The following is a 26,214-nucleotide window of genomic DNA, read 5'->3' on the forward strand; positions in this document are numbered from 1 at the left end:
GATTTTAACGTACAAGTTGCTTTATGATGACAAGTCATTGAGTGATTGTTTTCTATCTCATTTGTAAGTGTGTGCAAAGGGTCAAGTCGTCAGTGGCCAATATCGTATGCTTGCAAAGCATGGTGGGTACGTTTGGCTGGAAACTCAAGGGACGGTTATTTACAATACACGTAACTCCCAACCTCAGTGTATTGTTTGTGTCAACTACGTGCTGAGGTAGGTCAATGAAACGTCAAAATTCAGGAGCAAGATGGGCTGTTTATATACCAAGGAAATTGATTGGTTGCAAAATGATTTACATGTTCACTTGAAATTCTGGAAGCAACATTACAAGGCGAAAGGTACAAGAACCCAGAGTTTCAACTAAGTTTATTACGTAAAAGCCTTGACATAGTAATATAGTAACATAGTAGATGACGGAAGAAAAAGACCTGCACGGTCCATCCAGTCTGCCCAACAAGATAAATTCATATGTGCTACTTTTTATTTGTACCTGTCCTCTTCAGGGCACAGACCATATAACTCTAGCCAGCACTATCCCCGCCTCCCAACCACCAGCCCCGCCTCCCACCACCAGCTGTGGCACAGACCATATAAGTCTGCCCAGCACTATCCCCGCCTCCCACCCTTGACTCTGTACAAAATTTACTGAAATAAATGTGTTAGTTTTCACCAGATTTTCCAAATTATTGTGGGGTTCTGCCTTCGAGACTATGTGGTTCCTTCTATTTTTATTTATTTTTATTTCATGAGTATAGCTTTAGTTTTCCATTTTCCAGTGAATTATCTGCAATAATGGCAGAAAGTTTTAACATTTCATTTTGCTTTATACAATTTCTCCAGCATCTGGAGGGGACTTAGAAAAGGAACAAAGAAGGGTGACGAAAATGATAAAGGGGATGGGGCAACTTCCCTATGAGGAAAGGCTGAAGCATCCAGGGCTCTTCAGCTTGGAGAAGAGACGGCTGAGGGGAGATATGATAGAGGTCTATAAAATAATGAGTGGAGTGGAACGGGTAGACGTGAATCATTTGTTTACTCTTTCCAAAAAAAGAGAAAATATTTCTTCACTCAATGTGTAATTAAACTCTGGAATTCATTGCCAGAGAATGTGGTAAAGGCGGTTAGCTTAGCGGGGTTTAAAAAGGGTCTGGATGGCTTCCTAAAGGAAAAGTCCATAGGCCATTATTAAATTGACTTGGGAAAATCCACTGCTTATTTATGGGATAAGCATCTTAAAATGTATTGCGCTTTTCTGGGATCTTGCCAGGTATTTGTGACCTGGATTGGCTACTGTTGGAAACAGGATACTGGGCTTTATGGACCTTTGGTCTGTCCCAGTGTGGCAATACTTATGTACTTGTGTAATATCTAGTGGAGTAGCAAGGGCGGCTGCCACCTGGGGCGGTTCGCCGCTGCGCACCCCCCCGGGTGCAGGATGACACTCCCCCCGGGTGCAGCACGACACCCCCCCCTCGGCGCATCAACCCCCCCCCCCCCCCCGGGAGTGCACTTACCTGCTGGGAGCTGCGAAGGTTCCACTGGTTCCCTGCTCTCTCTGCCCCTGAACAGGAAGTAACCTGTTCTGGGGCAGAGAGAGCAGGGAACTAGCAGAGTCGACACTCCCCCGGCGGCGTGCACCCGGGGCGGACCGCCCCTCCCGCCCCCCCCTTCCTAAGCCACTGGTAATATCTCACATCAATTGCTGAAATGATAGTCTAGACAATGATTCCACACCTGTTCTATAGGATCTCCAGCCAACCAGGCTTTCAGGATATCCACAACGAACATTTCAATTTGTATTTTATTTCTCATTTATAGCCTGCTTATTAACTAAGCTGGTAACAATAAAAACATTCACAATTAAAATTACAAAACAAACGCATAACAATCAACATTCTCTACTAAATCTCTGCCCCTTATACCATTTTTCTCATCTGGCATCTGCTTGCACAAACAGATGTGTTTATAGGCTTTTCTTGAATTCAGGAACCAATGATAAAAGGTGCAAATTGACAGGCAATGTGTGCCATAGCAAAGGCCAAGTAATGGACAAAGCAGTCACAGTGTCTGAATAATGAACTTTTCCTAATGAAGGCAACACTAATTGCTGTGCCCCTGCAGGTATGAGGGGAAGGACCAGATCGTAAATCTGTAAGGCCTGCTTAAAATGCACAGGAGCAGAGTCTTAAAAATAAGCATCAACCATTTGAATTGTGCTCTAAATTGCACGGGAAGTCAATATAGAACTTTTATTGACACAGTGACATGATCAAATCCCTTTAAACCTACTATCAGATGTACTGCAGCATGCTGAATAACTTGCAGGGCCCTGCAACATCATCGAGAAAGAACCAAATAGAAAACCGTTGCAGTAATCTAATTTAGACAAAGCCAGACTTTAAACAAACCTAGATAGCACAGGCCTAATTTTGCTCAATACATGTAGCTGATAAAATCAAGTATGAACAACTTTAGCTACATGAGCCCTTGGTTTCAGCTGATCTTTAAGCAAAATATTACAGTCTTGAAGTCTCACTGGAGCCAAAGCCCCTCTTCTTACTAACATAATTTCAGTTTTACCTAAATTCAAAGCTAGATTGTTTTCACTTATCCAGCGCTCTACATTCTGTAGGCAATACTGTAATTTAACATGTCCTGTCACAATATGCTGGAGATAAATACAGTACAATGCAATATCATTTCTTATAGCCTCTAGATATTTCATAATAATTTCTAGGATCTACAAAGTAACGATAAAACATGCCATTGATGATTTTGCACAGACCTTACAGTCATAGGTAGGCTATTCCATTCTTTTACTTTTTATTCCAGAAAGCTTACCCCACTGCCAATACTAAGTCCTAACCTTCCTCACATCGACTTAACCCGCCTGCCCGCCGTTTGTACCAATCTCGTCATGCACCCTTGTCTTATCCTCATTGGAGATTCTACATGGGGCAGAGGGAGCATGGAAATGAACGACGCTGACCGGCGCGCGGCACCCCCCCCCCCCCCCCCCCAGCGGCGTGCATCCAGGGCGGACCGCCCCCCCCCCTTGGTACACCACTGGGATCGTGCATAACAATCTTGCACGTTTTGCAGTGTCTGTAACTTTTTGCTAATCCTTTCTATACTGCCTGCTTAAATCACATTACAGTAGTCTAATTGAGACAGAATGGAGGCCTAAACTATGATTTAAACTTTTTAAGCTGAAAAGATTTATGTCTCAGTCTCAAGAATGGCTTTTTCAAAATGAATTGATATGTATATCCAAAACTAGAGTAGAATCAAATATGACACCTAAAATTTTTAGGAAGGCTTCTAGTGGAATGCCCATCACACTGATATTTAAATGTTGATATGGTATTTTATCATATAAGATATTTATCCATAAAATTTGTGCTTTGTCCTTGTTTAATTTTAATAATTGATAATTAATCCTTGTACAGTAGAGGCAGCACATGCAAATCTCATACATATTCATTGACAATATAAATAAAGGTTCACACTCAATAACTGGTCGTACTTAAGTAAACATGCACATAACAACCACCGTTGGAAATGCAAAAATATCTTTATTCTATTTATATAAATCTAATTATCTCGTACTAATCTTGTTAACTCATAGTCATAAAAATCAATCACACACAAATCACTAACATTCTCTCACATGCACACATAAAAGTCAGCAAAATATTACAACAAAGTACAAGCATAACAGGACTGATATTGAATGTGGAGTGATGCATATTCATTGTGGATATCCTGAAAAGTTGACTGGCTGGAGGTCACACAGGATGGATTTGGGAACCACTGCTCTAGAGGTCAAAATAGGCTGGAATGGTGAACAGATAGGCAAATTCAACTAGATTATTGAGGACGTTGATTCTTTGGCGTTATATTGAAACTGTAACTGCCAGTGCTCATTTCATTGACATCTACTGTCGACTGCTGCCTCTTGGGAGCTTCCAGTTGGTGCAAATCATGAGACGGCACTAGGAACGCAGTTAAACTTAATCCAGTCGGTGCTGGCGTCCGTATAACATACACTGGCCCAAAAAGTTGTCCTAAGTTACCCAGATAACCAAGACATGCCACCAGTTTCCCTTTTCTCCGACCTTCCAAGATTAAAAAAAAAAAATGTAATGGGTAAGTGGCATTGAATCCCCAACCGCTTCCGTTGGATTAAAAGTTTTGACCAAGGTACCTACCTAGGAACCTTTCAGAATTCTATATGGAAGGGTGAACTAGTTTGTTGTTGTACATGCATAAATCTTTTGAATATAAGTTTATTCGGCACAGTTTTATGGTCAGAAAGTATAGATATTTCCGGATTTGGCAAGAGCGACTCAGGAGAGACGTAAGGCCTTTTTGGCCATAAGTCAGGAGGTCTTATCTCTGGGTGCCACTTTTGTCTTATGATATCCTTATAAATATATAATTAAATATGTGGGTATTACCGTATTTTTCGGACTATAAGACGCACTTTTTTCCCCCAAAATTTGGGAGGAAAATGGGGGGTGCGTCTTATAGTCCGAAGGTAGCGTTTTTGGACCTCCGTCCCGTACTTACACGATTCCATGTTCCCTGGTGGTCTAGTGACGTCGGGGCAGGAAAGAGCCCCCTCTTTCCTGCCCATCGCGCTGCTCTCCGTGCTCCTCAATGCTTTCTGACGGTCTCGGCGATATTCAAAATGGCCGCTGAGATTCTCGGCGGCCATTTTGAATCTCGCCGAGACCGTCAGAAAGCATTGAGGAGCACGGAGAGCAGAGCGATGGGCAGGAAAGAGGGGGCTCTTTCCTGCCCCGACGTCACTAGACCACCAGGGAACATGGAATCGTGTAAGTACGGGACGGAGGTCCAAAACTCGGACAAGACGCACCGGAGCACCTAGGTTTTAGAGGAGGGAAAAAGGAAAATTTTTTTTTTCCTATTTCCCTCCTCTAAAACCTAGGTGCGTCTTATGGTCCGGTGCGTCTTATAGTCCGAAAAATACGGTAGATATATCGTCTTTGTCCCAAAACAACTGCGTTCCTTCTTGCATTTGAAGAAGCTCCCTCCAAGTATTCACCACCCCCCCCCCACCACACACACACACACACACACACACACAGCCTGGTACTGCTTAGTTTGTGCTGTCGTATTCTAGAAAGTCATATTGTCAAAGCCTTATTGACTTTCTTTTTTAATGTTTCTTTCATTTTAGATTGTCCCACCTTTTTCTTTCCTCCTCCCCTCTCTAAGTTTTTGATTGTGGCCTAAAGGATTAATGTTGGGATTGTTAATTTTCTTGAAATGTTTTCTTATTGTAAGCTAATCATGTTACTGAAACAAGTGGATTACTTGTAAATTACGTTTATAACCTAATAAAAATAAAAGTTTTAACCCCCCCCCCCCCTCACAAAGGTTTATTTTGTATTGCTTGCTACCAACATAGGATCTCCCATTACCCCACTTACAATAAACATAAGATTCGTCGCACCTAATGGTGACTGTCAGTTTGGTGGATTATAAAAGGTGATAAATAAGGAACCCATTCCCCGTATTTTTTTTTTTTTGTTACATTTGTACCCCGCGCTTTCCCACTCATGGCAGGCTCAATGCGGCTTACATGGGGCAATGGAGGGTTGTGACTTGCCCAGAGTCACAAGGAGCTGCCTGTGCCAGGAATCGAACTCAGTTCCCCAGGACCAAAGTCCACCACCCTAACCACTAGGCCACTCCTCCACTGTTGCTACTATTTGAGATTCTACATGGAATGTTGCTATTCCAACATTCCATGTAGAAGTCAGCCCTTGCAGATCACCAATGTGGCCGCGCAGGCTTCTGTTTCTGTGAGTCTGAAGCCTGCGCAGCCTTCTACATGGAATGTTGCTAGTGGAATAGCAACATTCCATGTAGAATCTCCAATAGTAGCAACATTCTATGTAGAATCTCCAATAGTAGCAACATTCCATGTAGAATCTCCAATAGTATCTATTTTATTTTTGTTACGTTTGTACCCCGCACTTTCCCACTCATGGCAGGCTCAATGCGGCGGCTTACATGGGGCAATGGAGGGTTAAGTGACTTGCCCAAAGTCCACCACTAGGCCACTCCTCCACTCCACTCCATATGAAAGTCTTAGCTGTTGTTCATTGCAAATGTTTCATGAGTTTGCATGTATTGGTTACCAACGTGTTCCCTTTTCTTGGCAGTGAAATAGAGAAGAACGAGATCGTATTCTCAATGGACCAGACGGAATCTCTGTTTAAACCACACCAAATGACAGTGAACCCCGTTTTCAACAGTTCTGTGTCAGATAAGAGTGAATTCCTGTACATCAAACTGAAGGAAGAGCCCGAGGAACTGGCGCAACTGGCACCAACACCAGGAGATGCCATCATTTCTTTGGATTTCGGTCAGTATCTAGCAGCTACGAGTTAGATGAGTTAATTGATACAATCTGGCCGATATTCAAAACGATTTAACTGGCCTGCCGATCGGTTAAAGTGCTTGTTCGTGGTTAAACAGTCATTTTCAGTGGCATTTAAACGGTTGTCTCTGCTGAAAATTGTATGTATGTATTTATTTATTAGGATTTATTTACCGCCTTTTTGAAGGAATTCACTCAAGGCGGTATACATCTAATATAATAATTTGCTCTTGCAACATTCCAATGTCTCTGGCTGTATTCGTAACCATCTCCTGACGCCACTCTCCCACAGTAGAACCCTGCGTGCCTGACGTCAGGAGATGCTACAATTCCAAGCCAGGAGGCGGGAAGCGTGCGACCAAAAAAAACAAGACAGGGCTGAGACGTGGGACCGCGGGAGCATGGAACGCGTTAGCCGCTACAGCACTTGAGCTTCAGCCCACGATCGCGGCTGACAGCTGAACCGCTTCAGGCTGCCTTTGCTTTGGCTTCAATTTCAGCTGTTCCTCTGGTCCCGCCCTCATTTCCTGTTCCCGGAAGGGCGGGACCACAGGAACAGCTGAAACTAAAGCGAAACCAAAGGCACTCTGAAGCAGCGTCCGTCCGTGCTCCCCTTCACTCTTGGCAGCGCAGCAGCAGGTAAAAACGTTTAACAACAGGCAACAATAACGAAGGGGAGGGCCTGCAGCACACATCCTGCTTGCAGTCCGAGGCCACAGAGACCAACAATGGGTGCATGGGATGAGAGGGGGGGGGGGGAAGGGGGTCCAAGGATGAGAGGGGGAGGGGTCCTGAGACCAGACAGGTGGGGGTCTTGAGACCAGAGAGGTGGGGGAGGAAGGGGGTCCTGAGAGAGGGGGGAGGGGGCACACACTCACTCTCTGTCTCTCACATACACTCTCTCTGACACACTCTCTCTCTGTCACACACACACACCGTCTCTCTCTCTCTGTCTCACACACTCTCTCACTCTCACACAAACATACACTCTGTGTCTCACACACTCTCTCTCTCTGTCAGACAAACACATACACACTCTGTCTCACTAATTCTCTCTCTCATACACACTCCATCTCTCACACACACTTTCTCTCTCTCTCTCTCAAACATACACACTCCGAGGAAAACCTAACGCCCGTTTCATTTGTGTCAGAAATGGGCCTTCTTTACTAGTTAAGAGTAAATCAAACATGAGCAACAGACAATTACAGCAGTAAAAATATTCAAATAATAACACTAGGTACCGGTATCTGTGTGAATTCCCTACAAAATCCACGTTGATCCAGAATACCTCTGCTCCTGTTCCGAATGCTTATATCTTACATACCCTGGCACGCTCGCTCTGGTCTTCTCAACAATCTCTTTTAACAATTTCATCTTTTCGCCAAAATTTGCTTTGACGCCATCCGCTAATCTATTTTCTCTGTTGTTGCCCTATCCCTGTGGAGCAATCTTCCTCTCGGCCTTCGAGTTGAATCAACATTTTGTAGACTCAAGCAAAATGACAGTTAGTACCGAATTTCAAAAGCAGCTAACTTGTGGGTGTTCAGGGGCTAAGTCGGGTTAAATGCCAATATTCAGCCCTTCACTGCGTAAGTAAACCGCTTAACTCGGGCTGCATAAATAGTAGTCCTATCGTTAAGCAGTTTGGCTTACGTGGGCAAGGGCTGAATGTTGACTTAGCCGGCTATACGTTAGCTGGCTCAAAAAACCTGGATATTCTATGGTGAAGCCCAGACAGGGCCCAGCATTGAATATCCAGGAATAACGCCGGCAGCAAAAGGCTCACTGCCACTGACAGAATATCGGGGGTGTGCGGGCGAAGGGGGAATATTTACAGCCACTGACTTTGAACCTATGCAGGAACAGAATGCAGAGCCCAATGTCTCAGAAATGTATTTGATTTGTTAGGGCACAATTTCACTGCTGTGACAATGAGGGCCAGATGCACTAAACTTAACGAGCAAGTAATAAACCCTGGCATGCACTAAACGCCATTTCCCGATCAGGGTAGCAGCTAACGAAAACGGAATGCAAATCATTATAATGAGCTGCAGTACCATTGCAAGGCTATTATAATGATATGCACTAATGTTTACCGATTTCCCTTACGGTGGAAACCCTAACGTGAGGTCTGCACTCTCGTTAGGCAGGGGCTGCTGTGGGAAAGGAAAAAAAAAAACAAGCTGTGCGTCTGTGCCTAACATTGACGTCCTTCAAGGTCGTCCCTGACGAGCACTGCTTTCTTTTTTCCCTTCTGACGCCCCCCCCCCCCCGAGGTCGCCGCCGCTCCCCCTCCCCCCCCAGGGGCGTAGCCAGACAGCAGATTTTGGGTGGGCCTAAGCGAGAAGTGGGTGGGCACCAAGTGTTCTCCACCCCACCAAAAAAATATCTCAGCTGGTGGAAAAATGCTTCTCTCCACCTTGACGGTCTGCAGCAGACATAAACTGAAAACTGAGCATGCGTAAGTGCCAGTATCGTGGAGAGCAGCATTTTCGTTACCATCGGGGGGGGGGGGGGGGGGAAGTCTTCAGCTGGCAGAGATTGGGATCCTCACCAGCTACTGCTAAACGTATACTACTGTTGGGTGGGCCTGAGCCCTATGTGGGTGGGCCCGGCCCACTCAGACCCACCTGTGGCTACGCCACTGCTCCCCCCTGCATTGAAAGAGCTTTCCGCAGCCCTGCCCCCCCCCCCCGAGGCCGCCGCTCCCCCATCTCTTGAAATGACAGCTTCCCCGCCATCCTCTGCACCCCCGTGGCCCCGAGTCAGAGCATTTCATTTGAGATGAACGAAGCCGCCAATATGAAGATATCAAGAAAGAAAGAATAAGACCTCTCTATAGGGGGATTGGCACACAAACAAATGCCTTCTCGTGCATGCCTAACAACCCGTAGTTTTATTTAACATTTTGAATGCCAATGGTGAAGTTTCAGGGTACCGTTGTTGAGATTTTACTGTCAGTTAAATAAAATCCATTTGTGCCTATAATCCCGATGCAGTCCTGCCAGTAAACTCAGTGAATTGCTCATTGGGCTCACTGCTACTTTTTTGTTCCGCCTCCTTGAGGCCACGGCAAATTTTATCCCAAAGAAGCTCTTTTTAGTCTGTTTGCTGTTTGGAGAGAGCAGTAGAGCACACATGCACAGCAAAAAAATGTTGTCATGAGCACAGCTGGCCCCCCCCCCCCCCCCCAACATTTATTGCTTGTGACATCACACTGCTGTAGAAATAAATGGGACTAGCAGCCACGGACTGTGATGAAGTGCGGAGAAATTATGAGGTGAAAAGAATGTAATCTTATGTACTTATATGGTCCCGCCTAGGAACACAAGCATTTGAGGAATCACCTTCGTACAATGCCGTGCGGCCTCCAGCCAAACAGTGGCCAGTGGAAGTGAAGAATCCCAATCCTCAGACTGAAATGTTAAATGTGCTGTCTTTCTCAGCACCACAGGCAACTCCAGGCAGCAGTACACCAAGTGCGAGTAGCAGCTGTTCAACAGTAAGAACCATCATTATGATTCTGTTTCTTTATTTCTACCGTGTAATGAATTCCAGACTGCTCCAATTTGTCTGCCCCTTTCGGTCTGACTGTTCACGTGTCCTTTAGATTGTAAGCTCCTTTGAGCAGGGATTGTCCTTCTATGTTAAATTGTACAGCGCTGCGTAACCCTAGTAGCGCTTTAGAAATGTTAAGTAGTAGAAGTAAGAACGATCATTATGATTCTATTTCTACTGTGTAATGAAGCCTGGGATGAACAGCTGAAATGTGTTCATTTTCCTAATCAGTCTTCCCTTAGAGAGTTTAAACAGGCCTGCCCTACCACTAAACAGACTAGGCAGCTGCCTAGGATGGCAGGCGTTTGGGAGACAGCAGACGGCAAACAGGGCCGTGAGGTAGCCCTTTAAAGTCACTCTCAAAGGTCTGCCACAACGCTTTTTCTTCTATGTAGGCATGGCTTCCCTGGAGGCAGAGTGAATGGATCCTGAGGAGCTTAGCCGAGATTGGGTGGCAGAGCCAGTCAGTGGTGGGAGGCGAGGATAGTGCTGGGCAGACTTATACGGTCTGTGCCAGAACCGGTGGTGGGAGGCGGGGCTGGTGGTTGGGAGGCGGGGATAGTGCTGGACAGACTTATACGGTCTGTGCCCTGAAGAGGACAGGTACAAATCAAAGTAGGGTATACACAAAAAGTAGCACATATGAGTTTGTCTTGTTGGGCAGACTGGATGGACCATGCAGGTCTTTTTCTGCCGTCATTTACTATGTTACTATGTGACAGAAGCGGCGGCAGGGGGTAGGAAAGAACAAGAGATGCTGGACACTTGGGCGGGAGGATAGGGATGATGACAGAGACTTGAATGAGATAGGGAGGGAAAGAGGGAGATGCTGGAGTATGGGTGGGCAGGAGTGCATAACTGTGTTATAATTTAATTATAACACAACACCACTTCAACTTTACTCTGAATATTTTCTCGCTTTATCCGTCTGCTTAATTCCCTACATTGTCATCCATGTACTCCATGTAACACCAATGTATCTTGTACTCTGGAATGGCGAATGCCATAACGGAACATTGTAAGCTTAATTCTATATCGTCATCCATGTACTCCGTGTAACACCAATTGTATCTTTTACTCTGGAATGGCGAATGCCATAACGGAATATTGTAAGCCACATTGAGCCTGCAAATAGGTGGGAAAATGTGGGATACAAATACAACAAAATGGCAGTCCTCAAGGGCTGCCAACAGGTCAGATTTTCAGGATACCCCTAAGCATGAAGGAGATCTGCATGTCTACTACTTCCATTGTGTGCAGATCACTCTCAGGCATATTCCTCAGGGGTATACTGAAAACCTGCCCCGTTGTCGATCCTCAAAGACTGGAGACGAAGACCAAGGCAGGAATGCAGGAGTTCGGGCTTCAAGGTCGCAAACAGACCAAGTTTTCAGGGTATTCCTAATGAGTAACCCTGACGAGCACTTGGACGTTTTCACCCAGACCTGTTTTTCTTACAACTAAGGCACAAAAAGGTGCCCGAAATGACCACATGACCACCGGAGAGAATCAGGGATAACCTCCCGTTACTCCGCCAGTGGTCACTAAGCCCTTCCCACCCTCAAAAAACATCTGTAAAAATATATCGTGCCAGCCTCAGATGTCATACTCGGGTCCATGACAGCAGTATGCAGGTCCCTGGAGCAGTTTTAGTGGGTGAGTGCACTTCAGACAGGCGGACCAGCACCATCCCCCCCCCCCCCCCCTACCTGTTACGTTTGTGGAGGAAACAGTGAGCCCTCCAAAACCCACCAGAAACCCACTGTACCCATATCTAGGTGCCCCCCTTCACCAGTAAATGCCCCCCTTCACCCGTAAGGGCTATGGTAGTGGTGTACAGTTGTGGGTAGTGGGTTTTGGGGGGCTCAGCACACAAGGTAAGGGAGCTATGTTTTTTTTTTGTTACATTTGTACCCCACGCTTTCCCACTCATGGCAGGCTCAATGCAGCTTACATATTATATACAGGTACTTATTTGTACCTGGGGCAATGGAGGGTTAAGTGACTTGCCCAGAGTCAGAAGGAGCTGCCTGTGCCTGAAGTGGGAATCGAACTCAGTTCCTCAGTTCCCCAGGACCAGAGTCCACCACCCTAACCACTAGGCCACTCCTCCACTCCTGGGAGCATTTTATGAAGTCCACTGCAGTGCCCCCTAGGGTGCCCGGTTGGTGTCCTGGCATGTCAAGGGGACCAGTGCACTACAAATGCTGGCTCCTCCCACGACCAAATGCTGTTTCAAAATGTTGCTGTACAGTGTCTTCTTTTCCACTCAGCTGGACGTATCAGCCACCCTCTTACATTGCAGTGAAATTTAAATAATGATCTGTGAATTCCTACTTCCATTTTAATCAAGGACTAACCCAAGGTAGTTCTGCTTTCGGGCCAGTTGCGAGGCCCCTGATGAAAATGTTTCCGTTTCTAAATACAGGTAGCTGCCACATTGCTATCAAATATCTCTAGTCACATTGAACTGATGCATTAAGTCTTCTAAGCTAAAATGGAGGCATTTTCTCTAACAATGGCCAAAGCACTGAATAGAAATACTACTTTGAGCTGCAGTTAAGGGATATTAAATAAGTATAGGTTTAGTATCCCTAACTATTGGGCAGGAAAAATACTCTAGAAGTAATTGTTATGCTTTAGACTGGTTGAGCTGAAAGAGAGGAGGAGAATATCAAAGGTTCATACAAGACTTTTATTGGCGTGCAACCCTACTTGGCCAAGTTTTGGCAACAGCCTTCATCAGGGGTCAATACAATCTTCTAAAAATAACCATCGCGTGCAGTGGACATCCAAAGGTTTGTACTGTTTTCTGAAGGAGATTACATATGGACTTGTGAAGCATTGTGTTCAGTTAGAAGATTGCATTGACCCTTGAAGGCTGTTGCCAAAACTCAGCTGAGTAGGGTTGCTCTTCAATAAAAGTATTGTGTAAACCTTTGGTTTTCTCCTCTTTTCTTGGACTGCCACAGCTCTTTATTCTGGACCTTGGTTGCCTGTGTGGAGGTTTATCTCCTTTTTTTGTTGTTGTTACATTTGTATCCCGCACTTTCCCCACTCATGGCAGGCTCAATGCGGCTCACATGGGGCAACGGAGGGTTAAGTGACTTGCCCAGAGTCACAAGGAGCTGCCTGTGCCTGAAGTGGGAATCGAACTCAGTTCCTCAGTTCCCCAGGACCAAAGTCCACCCACCACCCTAACCACTAGGCCACTCCTCCACTGTTGCAACTATTGGAGATTCTACATGGAATGTTGCTATTCCACTAGCAACATTCCATGTAGAAGTCGACCCTTGCAGATCACCAATGTGGCCGCGCAGGCTTCTACATGGAATGTTGCTAGTGGAATAGCAACATTCCATGTAGAATCTCCAATAGTAGCAACATTCCATGTAGAATCTCCAATAGTATCTATTTTATTTTTGTTACATTTGTACCCCGCGCTTTCCCACTCATGGCAGGCTCAATGCAGCTTACATGGGGCAATGGAGAGTTAAGTGACTTGCCCAGAGTCACAAGGATCTGCCTTTTCTAGGCTGAAAGACAGCCATAGGCAATTTGAAAGCGCAAAACCCCTGCGCGAAAAACTACATTGGCCCCCAATCAAAGAACATATCGCCTTCAAAATCTGCACCCTGGTTCACAAAATCATCTACGGTGAAGCCCCGAGATACATGACAGACTTGATCGGCTTACCAATTAGAAACACATCCGAATCAACACGAACTTATCTAAATCTGCATTACCCAAGCTGCAAAGGACTTAAATACAAATCAACTTACGCATCCAGTTTCTCCAACATAAGCACACAACTGTGGAACGCATTACCAAAAGCCTTGAAAACGATGTATGACCACCTAAACTTCTGGAAATCACTAAAAACTAACCTGTTTAAAAAGGCATACCCTACCGATCCAACTTAAATGCCTGACCTCTGCAACACAACCAAACTAAAGCACATAATGGACATAACACAACTCTTCCGTTCTCCGATTCCCTAATGTGGCTGTGCCACATGAACTTTATCTTACCACAACATCACCTTGTATTTGTTCACACCAGAGTCTGCAAACGCCTCTCCGGTACTATGTAAGCCACATTGAGCCTACAAATAGGTGGGAAAATGTGGGATACAAATGTAACAAGCTCAGACCTTTCCAGTGGTAGTTCAAGGTACAGTAGGTATGCCCTTCTTGCCAAAGGGTTTACAGTCTAAGGAGCCATTTTACTAAAGCGCATTACGCCCTAACGTGCGGTTAGCACGTGAAATAAGGCTTACTTCAAAATGTATTAAAGCGTTTTGCAGTAATTTTGCTTTTTTGCGATCTAAGCATGCAGTGACTATTTTTAGGGGGGCCTGCATGGGCGAGAGAGGGTGTTCCTGTGTTATCTGGCTAGACGGCTATTATCTGTCTAGATGGCTGAGGGGAGACATGATAGAGGTATATAAAATAATGAGTGGAGTGGAACAGGTGGATGTGAAGCATCTGTTCACGCTTTCCAAGAATACTAGGACTAGGGGGCATGCGATGAAACTACAGTGTAGTAAATTTAAAACAAATCAGAGAAAATGTTTCTTCTCCCAACATATAATTAAACTCTGGAATTCGTTGCCGGAGAAAGTGGTGAAGGCGGTTAGCTTAGCAGAGTTTAAAAAGGGGTTGGACGGTTTCCTAAAGGACAAGTCCATAAACCGCTACTAAATGGACTGGGGAAAAATCCACAATTCCAGGAATAACATGTACTGAATGTTTGTACGTTTGGAAAGCTTGCCAGGTGCCCTTGGCCTGGATTGGCCGCTGTCGTGGACAGGATGCTGGGCTCGATGGACCCTTGGTCTTTTCCCAGTGTGGCATTACTTATGTACTTATTAGGACTAGTGCATGCTAACTGGATACTGCAGACTAAATGCAGGAGCACTTAGCACTTCCTAAATAGGGGGTGTGGATGTGGGAGAGACATGGGCAGGTCAGGGATATGCCTAGCACTTAGGTACTAAGATTATAGAATACCGTCCATTACATGCCTAACTGACAGCAATTAGACACTAGATTTACACCAGCCATTCAGCTAGCGTAAGTGCTTGCACCTAAAGTTAGGCACTTAGATATAGACTACTGCTAATATTCTATAAGGACAATTGCACACATAATTACCATTATAGAATTAGCGCTTAGTGCACACACTTTAGCTGCCTAACTTTAGATGACCTTTTGAGAATTGCCCCCAAAATGAGCAAAAATAAGGGTTCTGAACAAGTGAATAAGGGTTAGGAGTTAAAAGCAGCATCAAAAAGGTGGGCTTTTAGCTTTGATTTGAAGACGGCCAGAGATGGAGCTTGACGTACCGGCTCAGGAAGTCTATTCCAGGCATATGGTGCTGCAATATAAAAGGAACGGAGTCTGGAGTTAGCAGTGGAGGAGAAGGGTGCAGATAAGAGAGATTTTACCCAGTGAACGGAGTTCCCGGGGAGGAATGTAGGGAGAGATGAGAGTGCAGAGGTATTGAGGAGCTGCAGAGTGAATGCACCTATAGGTCAATAAGAGGAGTTTGAACTGTATGCGGAAACGGATAGGAAGCCAGTGAAGTGACTTGAGGAGAGGGCTAATTTGAGCATAACGACACTGGCGGAATATTAGTCACGCACACAAAAATAACTTTACCAGGGAGAGCCATCAGTACTGCCAACACCATCATAACACATCCACATTCTGATTATATAGATTCTCCATCTGGGCATCCACCTGAAATTTCTGAATAAGAGCCTCAAACTTCTTAGGATGGCTTCCATTCATGAATTGCCATTAATAATGAAGCCTTTTCTGCGCCTAGTTCCCCATTTCTTCCCTAACAAGGAGATCAGAGACAAGGCCATGGACTTCAGATACAAGAACTGTTTCACCTGAAGCCATGTGGGTGATAAGAGTTTAGGGTTCAGTGAGTAAAAATGCGAGGTAAAAGCTCATAGTTTGCAAACTTTCCAGATGACGCCAACCTGCCGGTTCATTCTGTTGGAACCAGCTTGGAATACCCACCAGCCGGGACGTCCAATAATAAAGGAACAGGGAATGGAATTTGATATGCTGCCTTTCTGTGGTTACAATCAAAGAGGTTTACATATTATATACAAGTGCTTATTCTGTACCTCGGTCAACAGAGGGAAAGGGGATGGGACTTGATATATCGCCTTTCTGTGGTTACAATCAAAGCGGTTAACGTATTTATGCAAGTACTTATTTTGTACTTGGGGAAATGGAGGGTTAAGTGACTTGCCCAGAGTTACAGTAATTCAACTCCAAGTTAGATAAACACATACTCCCTTTTGTTTCAACTGATAATGCACTCAAAGGCTAATACACAAGCTCTCACAATGCCAAATAAATCTATAAACGTGCCCATTTAGCCATTGAAACACCTGACGGAGCACAGCGCATGGCAACTGTTGAAATAAATACAGTAACACGGTTGAACATTCATTTTGATAATATTAATCTGTCCCCCAAGAAATAGACAGGTCCATCGACAAACGCAGGTCAGGCAAAATGTTGATTTATTGATTTGATATACCACATTTACACCAACAGGCACCAATGCAGTTTACAATACAACAGCAACAGTTACAATATAAATTATACAATAATTATTTTAAAAAACATGTTACTGCAGTACCATATTATCAACGCCCTGCTGAAAAGTTAATAGCACATGAAGAATAACCAGACACACCTCAGACAATTACCCAAAAAAGCTTACGGAAAGCCAAGTTTTCAAAGATTTGTGAAACTGCAGATAACTATCTGTGCTTCTTACTTCCTCTGGCAACTGATCCCACAGATAAGGGCCAGAATAACAAAAGGCTGAATTCCTAGTTGATGATAGCGTGACTAAAGACAAAAACGGAAGTTCCAGCAAGGTCTGCTGTGAGGACCAAAGATGCCTGTTAGGGACATATCTTTTGATCACTGCAGAAGGGTAGCCAGGAACCCCCATTCGAAAGGCTGTGAATAACAAATACCACATTTTAAAAATAATTCTCACAGTTACTGGTAACCAATGCAGCTCAGCCGGGACCAGTGTTATACGATTAGTTTTCTTTTTTCCTGTAATCATATGAGGTGCAGTATTCTGTACCAACTGTAACCTTTTCAAGCAAGTCTGGGACATCCCCTGGAAAAGTGAATTGCAATAATCCAATTTGCTAGTCACCAAAGCATGTACAATTTTCACCAAATTTGCGTTTGCCAATAATGGCCTTGATTGACGTACCTTGGTTCACAAAATTATCTACGGTGAAGCCCCGAGATACATGACAGACCTCATTGCAGGGCCGTGCCTAGGGTCTCCAGCGCCCCCCTGCAGTTGGCCCCGCCGGCGCGCCCCCCCCCCCCCCCGAAAACGATCGCTACACTACCCGCCCTCTTCTCCCCAGATCCTTTTCCTTTTTGTTTAAATTTACCTCTCCGGCGCGCGGCAGCGTAGCGTTAGTGAGGAGGAGGCGGCGCTCCCCCGCCCCGACGTGTCTTCTTCCCTTCGCTCAGTGTCCCGCCTTCTTCTGATGTCATTTCTGATGTCAGAAGAAGGCGGAACCGAGCGAAGGGAAGAGACTGACACGTCGGGGCGGGGGAGCGCCGCCTCCTCACTAACGCTACGCTGCCACGTGCCGGAGAGGTAAATTTAAACAAAAAAAAAAAGGACAAGGATCTGGGGAGAAGAGGGCGAGGTAAGCATGGTGCGGCGGGGCGCCCCCCCCCAGAGGATGGCGCCCTCCTGCCATGCTTACCTCGCTTACCGTGTCGGCACGGCACTGCCTCATTGACATACCAATCAGAAACACATCCAAATCAACACGAACATATCTAAACCTGCACTACCCAAGCTGCAAAGGACTTAAATACAAATCAACTTACGCATCCAGTTTTTCCTACATAAGCACACAACTGTGGAATGCATTACCAAAAGCCTTGAAAACAATGTACGACCACATAAACTTCCGGAAATCACTAAAGACTAACCTGTTCGAAAAGGCATACCCCACAGACCCAACTTAAATGCCTGAACTCTGCAACACAACATAGGTAAAGTACGTAATGGACATAACACAACTCTTCCATTGACTGTGCCACATGAACTTTGTCTTACCACAACGTCACATTGTATTTGTTCTCACCAGAGTTGCAAACGCCTCTCCAGTACCATGTAAGCCACATTGAGCCTGCAAATAGGTGGGAAAATGTGGGATACAAATGTAACAAATAAAATAAATAAATAAAACGACAAGACTTAACCACATCACTAATATGAAGACTGAATTTCATTTGATCGTCACAGTGAAAATCTAAAGTAACGAAATCATGAACAATGGCCTAGACTCTAACGGATTGGACTTACGAGAAATCCACATAACTGCTGACATAGCCATATTCAAAACCAGTTCCTGACTACTCAATCAACCAGTCCCCAAGAGCTTCCAATTTCTTCTTGAAATTAACAAAGACATCACCCTGGTCATCCTTCATAAAGACAACCAGCTGGATGTCATCAGCAATAAAAAATGAAATCTTAAATCTGAACTCTCCAACAATTTTGCCAAAGGTGTAAGATGCAGATTAAACATATGGGGGTCCACAATTTAGCCCTATATAGATCCCAAAGATGCAAGAGATCTAGGATTCCCAAATATTTGAAGAAAGATATGCTAATTTAGCAAAGAGCTGGTAGGAGTGTGTCCAAAAAGGTAGAGCTTGGATTTCTGTAAATTACCTTGAGGAATGACTAAATTCCTCAATTGGCAGAAGGGCAGCAGATCGCCTCCCTCCGGCCCTCCTTCCCTCCTTGTGTCCCGCCCTCGCGGAAGTTACGTCAGGTGAAGGCGGGACACAGGGAGGGAAGGAGGTCCGGAGGGAGGTGATCTGCTGCCCTTCTGCCTGCAGCGCTTTCACACGGAGATGAGAGGCGCTGTGATTTCAATGCAGGGGGCCCTGGAAAAAAATGCCATTTTTGTGGCCAAAAATGGATGTGCGGCAAAATTTAAACTAGCACGCGTCCATTTTTGGCCTGTGACCTTACCGCCACCCATTGACTTGGTGGGTAAGGTCTTATGCGCTTAATGGGTGATAAACGTCAGCATGCGTAAACTGCCAATTACTACTACTAGGTAAGCACCACGCAGTAGAAAATAGAAAATATTTTCTACTGCGTGTTTTGGACGCACGTCAAAAATGGGATTACCGCCCGGGGCACGCGGTAGCCGGGCGGTAGTTCCAATTTGATGCATGTTAGACGCGCGTAAACGCCTATGCATCGTAGTAAAAGAGCCCCTGAGTTAACAAACGTGAAGGCTTATGAATACTTCTAAAATTGTTCTGTGTTGAAAGCATACAATGAATTTTGATTCGCATTTGTTAGGCAGCAGATTGTGAAAAACGTTCACGTGTGATGACTTTTACAAAGCACTGTCCCCCAGATTCTACATAGGGCACCTAAATTTGGGTGTGCAGGGCAGATGCGCTTGCAAATTGATAAAAGTTAGCAAGGTGTAAACAATCAATTATTGATGTTAATTGACACTAATTTGGATTTACACACAGATCTGTCTGTACGCGGTTCTATAACACTGCACACCTAAATTGTCTCGCTGTCAACCCAATGGGGAGTGTGGCCATGGGAGGGGCATAGACGGGCCAGGGATATTGCAATAATTTCAGAGCAGTGTTGCAGAATGCTGGGTTATGCATCTAGCTTGCACGGCAGGATTTACACCAGGTTTCAGCAGGCATAAATCCTGACGACCAATTCACGCTAAGCGCTATTCTATAAAGCGCACCATCAAAAAAGATATAGCGGAATTAGAAAAGGTTCAAAGAAGAGTGACCAAAATGATAAGAGGGGATGGTACTGCTCCCGTATGAGGAAAGGCTAAAGAGGTTATGGCTCTTCAGCTTGGAAAAGAGACGGCTGAAGGGGGGTACGATTGAGGTCTTCAAAATCCTGAGTGGTGTGGAGTCGGGTGGAGGTGAATCGATTTTTCACTCATTCAAAAAGTGCAAAGACCAGGGGACACTCAATGAAATTGCATGGAAATACTTCTAAAGTAAACAGAATAGTTCAGCTCTGGAACTCTTTGCCAGAGGACGTGGTAAAAGCGGTTAGCGAATCTGGGTTTTAAAAAGGTTTGGACAAATTCCTGGAGGAAAAGTTCATAGTCTGCTATTGAGCCAGACATAGGAAGCAACTGCTTGCCCTAGGATTTGTAGTATGGAGTGTTACCACGATTTGGGTTTCTGCCAAGCATTTGTGTCCTGGCTTGGCCACTGTTTGAAAAACAGGATACTGGGCTAGATGGACCATTGGTCTGACCCAGTATGGCTACTCTTCTGTTATCTTATGTAAGCGTTTGCTGTGAATCATTGCCCTTCCTTTCATTTAAGTAACCATTTCATCTTTTAGAATGGTTTCCAGGTTGAAACTTAAAACCAGTCTATAACTGCCTGGTTCCAATTTAAGTCTCTTTGGCCCCTATTTTCTAAGACTTATTGTGCAATAACAGCATTATCACACGGTTTCTGCTGGAAATCCCATTTTATGCCGATAGCGCACAATAATGCCATTGTCATGCACAAAGAGTTAGCAAATAGGAGCCGTCGTGAAAATGGGAATGACAGACATTTGCACGTCAGTCTCGGGAACCCAACTGTAATTCCTGGGTGTGAGAAGCCACGTCACATATTTCTTTAGTACATCTGGATTAATTTTATGTGTTCTGATGGTCCCGATTCTTTTCCTGCTGATGAGTTGGGTAGCCTGTGCCCTTGTTGAGTTATGGCCTTCAAGCGTCTTTCCAGCATAAATATTAAAAGTAAAAGTCAGTGAATGCTACTCCCTGTCCTTACTAATTTTGTTCTCCAGCCCATTCACAAAGAGACCCATCGCATCGCCTTGATTTCCTTCTGTTTAATATATTCGTCAATTCTCGTGCTTAATTTTTCTCTGCAGCCAAGCAGTCCTGCTGAGTATTACACGTCCTTGGATGAAGATCTTAGGATTGAGCTAATTGAGAAGCTTTTTGCCATGGACACAGAGCCAAAGAGCCAGTGTAATCCCACCCAGGTGAGTCCAACCCTGACAAACGTATTCTCTATTAGACAGCTAACTCGGCAGTAACCAGGTAGCCCGTGGCGCTGTCCTATTACCACCGGGCAACTGCCACATTAGAAAATAGTGCCCTATTTTCCCTAGCAAAGGAAATGGCGCACGCTAGTGCTGGAACTACTGCTGGTGCCCATGATGGGCCGGCAGTAGCTCCATATTGCAGTGGTGTAGCTACGGGTGGGCCTAGGTGGGCACAGGCCCACCCATTCATGGCTCAGACCCACCCAGCGGCAGAACCACACTGCTCTCTCCCCTCATTCCTCCACGGCATCCCTCCCCGGTGTACCATACAGGCATCTTCAGCGCCTGCAGCAATTCATTCTCACTGTTTGCGCCAGCCCCACAGGCTTCCATCTGCCGCGTCCTGTCAGACAGGAAACAGGCAATGACATCATCAGTGAGGGCGGGACACGTGGCAGACGGAAGCCTGCAGGGCCGGCGCAAGCAGTGAGAATGAATTGCTGTAGGCGCCGAGGATGCCTGTATGGTACACCAGGGAAGAACAGGGTTCAGAGACAGAAACACAGATGCTGAGGCACTGTGGAGAAAGGAGGGGGAGATGTGGGGTAGGTGAAAAAAAATCTGCATTTAAAAAATTATCTCCGGGAAGATATTTGGGAGGGAGTGTTTTGGAAGGGCCCACCCAAGTTACCTGTGAGCCCATCCAAAATACTGAGTCTGGCTACGCTTCTGCCATATTGGCGCACAGTAAGTCCAGGGCCGCCGAGAGACTGGGCCGGGCCCGAGGCAAGGCCGCCCCCGCCGCCCCGCTCTCACGCAAGTTACGTCAGACAAGGGCGGGACATAGGGAGGGAAGACCCGAAGGGAGGCGATCTGCAGACAGCCGCTGCTGCGCTTCTTTCACACGGAGCGAGGTAGACGGGAGGCGCTATGATTTGAAATCAGGGGGGCCCGGCCCAGTGGTGGACGGAGGGGGGCGGGTGGAGGGGAATGCAGCGCCGGGCCCCCCTTGGAGGCCTGGGCCCGAGGAATTTTGTCCCCCCTGCCCCCCTCCCTCTCAGCGGCCCTGAGTAAGCCTACATTGGGCTTGCCACCTCTTTGTAAAAGAGCCCCTAAGGGCTCCCGCTATAAGGACATGCTAACCAGTTAGCATAGTAGTACTACTACTACTATTTAGCATTTCTATAGCCTACAAGGCATACGCAGCGCTGCACAAACATAGAAGAAAGACAAAGAGCTTACAATCTAATAGACAAAAAGTAGTAATGTCAGTGCACTAGCTGGATAGCGCTTCTATGCCCATTCTCCTCCCCGAATATGCCCTTTCCCCCCAAAATAAGAAAAAATACATACTACACACTTAGGACTGACTCCTATAAATGGTGCTATTCTATAAACGGCACTCAAAGTTGGGCACTGTTTATAGAATAGCGCTTAGCGGATCCTGCGCCCAATTTTAGGCTCGAGGATTTACACCATTCCCTTAGAGATCTTACGTAATTGTCCCAAGCTCTCCTGATTTCAGATACCAACCAACCTCTGGTGTAAAATCCCGCGTCTAAATTATTCGTGGACCCCTTGCCATATGCATGTATTTGAATTTTGGACGTGGATATACATGTCTAAATGCTGGTTTATACATATCCAAGATACAAGTAGGTCTTCTGAAATGACCACATTAATGATTCCAAATTATTACTTGTATATTATACGATACGCAATAATTCCTATAAAATATGACCTTGTTCTTTGTTTTGGTTTTGTATACATGTAGACTGATTTTAACGAGTTGGACCTCGAAACGCTCGCCCCATATATTCCTATGGATGGAGAAGATTTCCAGCTGAATCCAATCTGCCAAGACGAGCACCCACTGTCCGAAAGTTTCCAGAATCCTGGGAAGAATTTGAGTAGCATGGCTTCTTTCTTCCAGTCCATTGCACCTCCGTCACAAAACCAGTTTCTCTCTGACAAATACTGCCCGGCTTCGAACAAAGACAGTAATCCCAATCATGATCCTTTGCCTTCGGTGCTTTTCAACAGAGAAAAGAAATCACCGTTGCCCCCTTACTATGCACCAACCAACGCTCCGTTGTCTTCAATAGGCAGAGGACCAGATACTCAATGGCCACCTGATCCACCCTTATATTATATGCCTAGAAAATGGCGACCGATGAATCAGTATGCTGGATCTTTAACTAATGCGTCGGCTGGACCACCAATGCAGTCACCAAACATGCCTTTATATAAACAGAGGTAAATATTTCACATTGCTAAGTGCTACTTTAGCTTCTGCTGAGGCTGTTATCTTCCTTTCTTTCTTTTTTTCTCTAATTTTGTTCTTATAGCCGGGTGTTGGGAACAAAGAGCACTGTCCCTCCAATTCTATAGAGCTGGACACCCAACCTTATGCTTAGGACTAAGTTCTATACGTGGCGCCTGAAAATTCAGAACCAAAAAAACTAGTGCTTAGTGCTACTCTATAAAAGGCGCTTAAAGTGAGGCGTTGTTTATAGAATAGCGCTTAGCAGTGGCGTAGCAAGGGCGGGGCGGTGGGGGCGGTGCGCCCCGGGTGCACGCTGCTGGAGGGTGCAGAGAGCAGCCGCGCGCCTGTCGGCTTCGCTGGTTCTTCTCCCGCAGCCCCGGAACAGGTTACTTCCTGTTCCGGGGCAGAGGGAGCAGGGAGCCAATGAAGCCGACAGGCGCGCGGCTGCTCTCTGCACCCTCCAGCAGCCAAGAATGCACCCTGGGGGGGCATGATGCGCCGGGGAGGGGGGTGTCATTGTGCCAGGGGGGGCTTGATGCACCGGGGAGGGGGGTGTCATTGCGGTGGGGGGGGAGGCTTGATGTGCAGGGGAGGGGGGTGTCATTGCGCCGGGGGGGTGTCGTGCTGCACCCTGGGGGATGGGTGCGCAGCGGCGATCCGCCCCGGGTGGCAGCCAACCTAGGATCGTCACTGGTGCTTAGCGCCGAGAACCATAACTAAATTTAGGCGCAAACATTTATACCAAATGAAAACTTGGTGTAAATCCCCAAGCCTACTGATCCCTTTTATTCTATTATGGTGCACGTAAATTAAAGGAAGGCCCCGATCTGCCCATGACAGCCCCAATCTGCTCATGACCCTCCAATGGCCGTGCCCCCTTTTTGGACCCACATGTAAATTTGAATTAATGTCAATTAGCCCCGATAATTGGTAGGACCCAATTATTGGTGCTAATTGGCTTGTTCAATTAAGTTACGCACACAAATTTGGACACCCCCCCCCCCCCAAATTTGCATGTGCAACTCACAGTGCCATATATAGAATCTGAGGGATAGTATGCAAAGTTGCACCACCATTTATAGAATAAGGTCGGTTGCACATGCAACTTAATTCAATAATTGGCTGTTAATTGGAGTTAACAGCCAATTATTGGCTATAACTGGCCTTAATTGGTGCCAATTAGTAACAATTAGTACCTATGCTTGCAACTTCCCTTAGGAGCCGATGCACAAAGCTTACTGTGCTAGGAACATTCAATTTTGACTGATTCTATCCAGTTTAGTGTGCAAGTTATTTAGCGAGTAATGCACAAAGGGGTTTTACATCCATCTTACCGATCATGGTAGCAGGCAACCATAATCCTACGCAAATGTATTACAATGAGCTGATTAGCATTAAAATGAGCATTCTGAGTGATGCACAGAAAGGAGCACATACTTTTAACGTGCAAAATTTTCTTTGAGGTCTGGAGCTGTCGTTGTGTGAGGGTGTTGCATTTTCCAATAGCAAATTTTGTCCAAAAGCAGAGAACAGCTTAGAGGGGCAGAGAAACAAGCCGGGGGGGGGCTCTCAGCAAGGAGGAGATTTTTTTTTCAATAGCAAATTGCTCCGATGCTAGCTCCACCTTCCTCCTGCAGTTTACTTGCCTTCCCTCAGGTTGCCCCTGATGATTTTGCTTGGAAATCTCCTCCTTCCTGAAAGCCCCCCCCCCCAGCTGACATCATAGGGGCTTTTCCCCAGCCAATTGGCTGTCTACTTGTTTCTCCGCCCCCTTCCAGCTGACATCATAGGGGCAGACAGCCAGTCGGCTGGGGAAAAGCCCCTATGATGTCAGCTGGTGGGGGTGGAGGGGGGGCTTTCAGCAAGAAGGAGATTCCCAAGCAAAGATCATCTTGGCAGGCTGAGGGAAGGCAAGTAAGCTGCAGGAGGAAGGTGGAGCCAGAATCAGAGCACTGCAGGGGAAAGGAGGCAGGGGGACAGTGGAGCCAGCAAATACTGCAGGGGAAAGGAGAGAGTACAGCAGCGGAATTCCTGGGCACGCGCAGAACTTGGACACTTACCGAGGGACTGTTCTGCGCATGTGCTAAGCACTTTCCCTACCAAACTGCTCGCTAAAATAACGTGAATCTCATTTGCATGTGATTTCCTTTGAGCATCGCTCACTATTTCAAATTCGGAAACTTCTACCGTGGATCTAAATGAACATGGTTTTTAACGGGGACTTTTGAGCATCAGCCCCTTAGTCACTGTTCTAGGAGTTGCATGCAACTTCAAGGAGGGGGCATGGACATGTTATAGAATCTAACCGCCTACAGTTGGGTGAGAGCATTTACAGCAGCCTTTGAGCTGGTGTAAACACTCGCATCGAATGTCAGACGTGTAGATGAGGACTTACATTAATATTCTATAACCGCAGTTCCATACGGAACTGCCATTAATGAATTCACATTCAGCATGCATCATCTTAGAGCCTAAATTTTGGTGCCATTTCTTGAATTTCCCTTTGTATGCATATTTCCAATCCATAGTGCATAACAGGGGCGTAGCTACGCGGGGCAGGCCCCCGTAGATTTGGCCCTGGACCCCCCTGCTGACTACCTGCTCGACCTCCCCCCCTCCCAGCGCCAACCCACCGTTGCCGTCGCCTACCTTTGCTGGCGGGGGACCCCAACCCCCGCCAGCCGAGGTCCTCTTCTTCCTTTGTTCTGTTTCTGAGTCTGACGTCCTCCATGTTTGTACGTGCAGGACGTCAGATTCACAGAAACAGAACGACGCCTTGCAGATTGCAAGGCGTCGTTCTGTTTCTGTTCTGAGTCTGACGTCGTGCAGGATGTCAGACTCAGAAACAGAACAAAGGAAG

General features: G+C 46.0%; 1 protein-coding gene across 1 annotated transcript in view; it reads left to right on the forward strand.

Moving 5' to 3' along the window:
• The window catches only part of EPAS1 (endothelial PAS domain protein 1), a 307,265-nt gene that overhangs the window by 269,023 nt on the left and 12,028 nt on the right, over positions 1-26,214 (forward strand). The window contains exons 8-12 of the mRNA XM_030195810.1: positions 69-216; positions 6,201-6,403; positions 9,745-9,923; positions 20,972-21,085; positions 22,863-23,344. Coding sequence (XP_030051670.1) covers positions 69-216; positions 6,201-6,403; positions 9,745-9,923; positions 20,972-21,085; positions 22,863-23,344 — 1,126 coding nt within the window. The remainder of the gene's footprint in view (positions 1-68; positions 217-6,200; positions 6,404-9,744; positions 9,924-20,971; positions 21,086-22,862; positions 23,345-26,214) is intronic.

Source organism: Microcaecilia unicolor, chromosome 3 (assembly GCF_901765095.1).
Source record: "Microcaecilia unicolor chromosome 3, aMicUni1.1, whole genome shotgun sequence".
Taxonomy (NCBI): domain Eukaryota; kingdom Metazoa; phylum Chordata; class Amphibia; order Gymnophiona; family Siphonopidae; genus Microcaecilia; species Microcaecilia unicolor.